Below are 7,304 nucleotides of genomic sequence, written 5' to 3' on the forward strand. Positions count from 1 at the left end.
ACACTTTTTCTGTTCTAAAAATGAATCCCCTGCAAATTCTAAACACAGACAATCAAACATTTATCACAAACAATCAAACATGAAAACAGTGGTAAATCCAAGCTTCCCACCTACAAAATTCGTAAAATTAATCAATCAAGGGTTTTTCTTACCATTAAATGGATTTGAGACCTAACAAACAATGAATGGATATTTGACTTCAGGGGTAGAGTCCATTGCAGTGGACATGAAGGAGAAGAAGATAACTGTTATGGGGGATGCAGATCCTGTGGATGTCACAATGAAACTGAGGAAATTCGGATACACAGAGCTGCTGAGCGTGGGTCCTGCAAAAGAAGAGAAAAAGGCAGAGGGTGAGAAGAAGGAAAGTGGGAAGGAGAAGAAGGAAAGTGGGAAGAAGGAGGAGAAAAAGGAGGAGCCTCCAAGAATTGTGTATGTGAATTCAAGCAGTTATGGGCCTTACCCTCATGAAGTCGTTAAAGATGAGTTCAATTCCAATACATGCACTATCTATTGATCTCTGTTTCAGTATCTCTTCCCAGCCCTTCCTGAGCTCCAGAGAATCTATGTTTTTTTCTTCTTTGTGTACGTAATATGGTATATGTGTTATTTCACAGGGCAGTTCAATTGGCCATTATCTTGTTTTGAAGTATGATGTAAATGGTGAGAGTTAAGATTCAGTTAGTATTTATTCAAAAACTAAATATATGATGTATATCTATTCTTAAAAAAAAATCAAGTTTCTAAATTTGAAATGAAAAGGCTTCATTTAAAGCTTCTGGCCTTGGACAACAGAGGATTAAAACAGAAATTCTCGCAAGTTTATGTATTTCTTTGAAGTGAAAAGGCTTCATCTAAAGCTTCTGGCCTTTGACAACACGGAATTAGAAAAGAAATTCTAGCAAGTTTCTGTAACTTTTTATTTATTGACAATACATCTATGTTACATATGTTACCCATTGAATAGATATGATCATTGAATTCATTGAATGAGTTCACTGTATCACAGGATCTACAGTGGTTACCATCTCAAAGAATTTGATTTGGTTATTCTTTTACATCAGTATATTTTGATATATATATTTCTAATTATGTTGAGTTCAGATGTACTCATGTTTCTTATTTGGAACATATGTACCGGTACATAATATAAATCAATGTTCTTTCATTTGAATTTTTTTAATTAAAAAAAATGAATAAAATCTTTTAAATATTCAGTTCTTTGCGATTTTTAAAATATATATTTTCCTTTAACCATATTCCTTTTAAGGTAATAGTAATCAATCATACTGAATGCTTAGGAATTTATAGCAGGCAAAAACCATTCAAAGTGCTACTCGGAAAACACATTTCCATGAAGAAATGAAAAAAAAAAGTGATTCTTTCAGAATCCATATTGAAAACGCCTTTCCCTAAAATGAAAAGAAGTGACTTTCCATATAAACTCATCCATCATTTTTTTGTCCTTTGGTATTAGATATGCGTTGAATAGTGTTATATTTCTCCTCCTCTGAGAATGGGTGATGCAGAAGAAATCCAGCCCCTTGTATGTGACAATGGATCTGGAATGGTTAAGGTTGGTATTTATGTTTTTGTTTTTCTAATATTTATGTCTCATTCAGATCAGATTGGTCTATGGGAATGAAGGCTAGTTTTGTACGCTTTTTTATTATTCCATCCCTTTTCAGCCATTAATTTTGGATCTCTTATGTCCATTTCCACAGATAATTGTGTTGAATTGATACTTCTATGAGTTATAAGTTGCACTAACACATGCATTTTGTTAAGATCTTATTTTAGGTTGTCACTAACTATTTTACACTTATCATCCTAGGTATTGTGCTTGATTCTGGTGATGGTGTCACACACAGTGTACCAATTTATGAGGGATATGCTTTGCCTCATGCCATACTCAGACTGGACCTTGCTGGGCATGATCTAACACATTGGATCATTCTCTTGGGTGTTTTTAATGTGCCAGATTCATGGTTCTTCCTCACATTGCCAGTAATGGAATATGTCATAGGCCTTCCTTCTTGTATGTGAAACATGCATCAAGAACATACTGATATCAATGCATATCAGTATCAGTAGTCCCTAAGACAGGGAGGCTAAAAAGTTTATAATTTTCCATAACAGGATCAGCACTAACCGTAGAAAAAACATAATACCTTACACATCCCTTACAAGTTCTTCCCATGAACAGTGTATGCATAGATCGCTACACTACATCAACTAGGTACCCAGTTGACCTCAATGTGAGTATGGATATGATTCATGGATATGGTGCAAGTTACCATCCTAGATGTACATCTCTAAATCAACATACTGCTTACCTACCTAAAATCTTTTGGTAGCCCCAATATGCATGGATATAGTCTTACCTCTTAGTTGTGGGAAAAGCCTCACCAAATACACTTTTTGTCCCTAAACATTTCATTTTTGGGAAAAATGTATACGAGAGTGAAACACATCTAGTTATATATTCATGTATCAGGCTTGCTGAGATTTTATTTTCCCTGAACTAATTTCTTATGTCTTTTTTTTCCTCAAAGAGTAAGCACAAGGATCCACTACTTCTGACAAAATAGAGCTGAACATAGTTATGCTAGGCATGACCTATTTATTGGCTTTCTTAGTGAGAATAAATCACTTCCTTTTGCATATAGATTGTTCCATATTATCATATGGAAATGGAACATTGGTCAAAGGTGTGAAACTTCTTGTTCCCCACTATTAGCATCAATTCCAATCCCCTCTAATTATGGGGGAATTGATATTCCCAACAAGTACCACAAGTAGCCCAATTTCAAGTAATCAACTGAGTCTTGGTAATGTGGTATTAAGGGCTTCTCACAACTTCAATGGCATAACCATCAATGCCAGCTTTGCAACAGAAGAAAAGAGGGATATTGCTTTCAGGAGGAAAAAGGATCACTATGCTCTTTTGGGTGTCTCTTGTCATGCCTCGTTCAATGATATCAGGGTTGCATACAGAAGACTGGCACTGAAATACCACCCTAATGTCATGCCTATGCACCAACTTGAGACAACCACTGACATTTTTTCTGAGATAAATCAGGCTTAGGATACTCTATCTGATCCACAAAAGAGAAAAGATGGGGGAATTGATATTCCCAACAAGTACCACAAGTAGCCTAATTTCAAGTAATCAACTGAGTCTTGGCAATGTGGTATTAAGGGCTTCTCATAGCTTCAATGGCAGAACCATCAATGCCAGTTTTGCAACAGAAGAAAAGAGGGATATTGCTTTCAGGAGGAAAAAGGATCACTATGCTCTTTTGGGTGTCTCTTGTCATGCCTCCTACAATGATATTAGGGATGCATATAGAAGACTAGCACATGATGATGTCATGCCTCTGCACCAGCTTGAGACAACCATTGGCCTTTTTTCTGAGATAAATCAGGCTTAGGATACTTTGTCTGATCCCAAAAGAGAAAAGCATATGATGATCTGCAACATATGATTATGGGGGAATTGATATTCCCAACAAGTACCATAAGCAGCCCAATTTCAAGTAATCAACTGAGTCTTGGCAATGTGGTATTAAGGGCTTCTCACAGCTTCAATGGCAGAACCATCAGTGCCAATTTTGCAACAGAATGCTCATCCGTATCCGGGAGGGGCTCGAGGCTCAGTTTAAAATTCTGTTACCTTCTCATCAGTTCGCCATTCCCCCTACAAGCTCACCCAATTCCCACACAGAAATACTCAACTTGCACAGGGTTGCCACCAGAACCAGACAAGCCATTGATAATTATGAAAGTTTTGTTTTATTTGGTAGGGGGATCGAACCAACGAAGCGAAGATATGAGGGTTGTCGAAAATGCAGAGTCCATTGTTTCCTTTTGTTTATGGCAATATTTTGATATAGATTGTATTTTAGTTGTGAGGCTGCATAACATATGCTTACTGTGAACGTTACTGGATGGTCGTTGTCTCAATAGTTTATTTCTTGGTGGAGATGTAGACATTCTTGTGAGTTTGTATGTATTTTATCTCATTGTGTAATCTCTTTGATGATGATCCATTATGTTGTATAAATTATTGCATAAGGATTACTTTCGATGACGCTGTCAGTGTCTTTCTCAACTCTGAAACTGGAATATGCAGCAAAGCAACGACTACCGAGATTGGTGTTCTTTTCTTCATTTTGTATTTGACATGCTTGGTTACCGGTGGCAATAAACTATCTTTGGAAGCATTTTCTGCAGACCAAATCGATGGGTAGAAATTTGAAATGCTTCAAAAGATTTCCTTCTTTAATTTCTAGTATTTCTCGGAGCATGCCGTGGATATTGAAAATGACGATAGGGTCTCGAGGATGAACACGCTTTGTGAGTATTCAACATATTAATTGAATTTGGATATGTTGCCTATTAATTGAATTTGGATATGCTGCCTATTCGATGCTATGGTAAAAAAAGTGCGCCTTGCCACTTTAAAAAATATAATTTAATATTATTTGAAATTAAAATATGTACATTTATTCCATCCAATACTCGGGAAATATTTACAGTGAAACACTCTTAAGTATTGTATTCCATGGGATCTTATGTTAATTTAAGGCCTTTTTGCACTTCCGACCCTGCGATGCTATAACAATCATTCTAATCTATCACTTCTTCATAAAATTAAACATAAAAATACTTCTCTCACTTTTATTATTATTATAAAAATAAAATATTAATGACTTCCTATTAATCTCTTACATTTTCAAATCTAATAAAACCAAATATTTAACATAATAATCATCCTCATTAGAAAATAAAAATAAAAAAAATTATTAGAAATAAAAATCCAATATAGACTTTACAAAATTTTCTTAAAAGATCTATAATATAATATAAATATCAAAATAATTTATTAAATTGAAGTTACCAATAACGCAATTAATTAATTAAAGAAATCACTTATATTTTCAACTTTTTATGTTATTGTTTTAGATTTCGAGAGCGTTTGCTCCAGCGCATCTTATGTTCTGAATTGACCATTGAATTCACTCTTTCCGTCGCATCTTATGTTCTGAATTGACCATTGAATTCACTCTTTCCGTCGGATGTGAATGGCAATCGAACCAGATTCCACCGTCCTAGACCTCGGGGATGGCAATCGCCAAGCATGGAATATGGTTGACGACTATTGAGATGGTTTGAACTGTTCGATTATCTGAACAGGTAGCCCTGCGCCGGGCAAACCGCCCCCTGTCTCCCCCGTCGTACGAAGAGATCAAACCAGTCTTTCTTCCGAATCTGGTATTGCGTCTTCGATGGTAATTCAGGTGCCGGTTTCCTGCTAGAGGTTCTTCACGATACTGCCGCCCTTGCCAATTATGCTACCCACCAGTGACGGGGGGCATAGAATGCGGAAGAGAATGAGGACTCTGGTCATTTTGCGAAATGGATTATGTTCTGATTTACGGAAAGAACGAGCTCGGACTGCGGTCTCTACAGAGCATGTTTGATTGGATTACAGTCCGAGCAGAGTATGATTTTTTCGATTTTATTTGTATGTGTGTTTGACTGGGGTTGTGCATTGAGATTCCACTCATGCAACACGCAAGTGAAGTATAAATCTAGGGGATATAATTCTAATTTGAATATTTTGCTATGTTATATTTAGAGTTTTTATATTAGACATGGTAAGATTTATTAAATTTTCTAAAATTTAAGAAATATTTTTATTTTTAAACTTTTCCTGAAAATTTTATTAAATTAGTATAATTAGACTTTTAAATATATATTATATATATAATAATTAACATAAAAATAAAACATTACAAATATTACTATTTTTATATGTCTGTTTTGGATGCCGGTGAAGTATAAATCTAAGGTGTAATTTGAATATTTTACAATATTATATTTTAGATTTTTTTTATATAAGATATATTAAAATTTCTAAAATGTAAGAAACATTTTAATTTTAATTTTGAAAATTTTCTTGAAAATTTTATTAAATTAATATAATTACACTTTTCAATATATGATATATATAAAATAATTAACATAAAAATAAAACATTACAAACAATACCACATTTTCATGTTCTATAAAGCATTAAAAAAATACTCTTTTCATGCCCACCAGAGAATAGTGACCGGAGTTTGAAGTCAAAATTAGTGAAGATAGTTTCATGCACACAATAATTTATTTATTGGGTAGGTTTCACATACCTAATTATCCTCTTACTAGAAATAGGCCTTCTTTTTTCAAATGCCTAACTATCCTCTTACTAGAATTAATTTCAATTACATGATGAATTACAATGATTGGAGAAATAGGCACTATCCTCTTACTAGAAATAACTTCAATTACATGATGAATTACAATGATTGGAATATTGTTGCTCAACATCCAAACTTCAACAACTTGACCCAAATTTTCAGCTACAACTACAAGCCACTTGATCCATATGCATCTATGAGTAAGTAACTCAATCCTTTTCCCCTATGTTTTCACACTTCAACCCACTTGATCCATATGCATCTATGATTAAGTAACTCAATCTTTCTCCCCTATGTTTTCACACTTCATTGTTTCTGACAACACCTTATCAATTTTTCATTTAAATGCTAATAAATTAAGATATCCCTAGACTTGTTTATGTCTTTGTCTTTGATGGTGCCTTTACAGATGACAATGCATTGTTTTGGGCAATCAAATACTACAATGATATGATTTTGGAAGTTGAACCAATGGGGAATGTCTTTTACTCTAAAACAAAGGTGGGTGTTCCCTCCACAAATCTACTTCTATGTTGACAAATCACTTTTCATCTATGTTTTTTTTCATATGCCAACTTATGGAGTTTTCATTGCAACATTTAATACAATTACTAGTTAAAAAACAATTAATTAATTAAGAAAACAACTTTGAACAAGAGTACATTTAAATTTTCAAATAAAATTTAATGTAAGTCAGCCTACAAATCACGGCAACTTAACTGACCGATTGAATTTTTAAAAGACTCGAACCACCTACTGGCTATTCATAATTGCGCATCAGTAGGGTTATTGTGAGGGAGAAGTGAGAAAATAAACTAATCACCACCAGCACCATTGACTCCACGGGATGATTTGGCAATACGCTGGAGTCATCTTGCTGCAAGGTCACGTAAATAATATAATTAATTTTACTTCCAAATGCATATTAATAGTCGTAAATTGGCGGTTCCTCCACACATGCATTTATCTGAAAAAAACAAATAATCAGTTGCACTGCATTGCACGGTATATAAAGAGCCTAAAATATTTTGGGGTAAACTTCAAAATACACCTGAA

The 7,304-nt window shown here is 34.3% G+C and overlaps 1 protein-coding gene across 1 annotated transcript; it reads left to right on the forward strand.

Moving 5' to 3' along the window:
- Nucleotides 1–207: 207 nt before the first annotated feature.
- LOC149167408 (uncharacterized) lies at nt 208–535 on the forward strand. The gene has a single exon (XM_089431533.1). The coding sequence runs from the start codon at nt 227–229 to the stop codon at nt 515–517; it is 291 nt and encodes a 96-aa protein (XP_089287659.1). The 5' UTR covers nt 208–226; the 3' UTR covers nt 518–535.
- Nucleotides 536–7,304: the final 6,769 nt, after the last annotated feature.

The sequence above is a fragment of the Pinus tabuliformis genome, chromosome 5_1, assembly GCF_031772625.1.
Source record: "Pinus tabuliformis cultivar Carrire ecotype Pingquan chromosome 5_1, CPIR1, whole genome shotgun sequence".
Lineage (NCBI taxonomy): Eukaryota > Viridiplantae > Streptophyta > Pinopsida > Pinales > Pinaceae > Pinus > Pinus tabuliformis.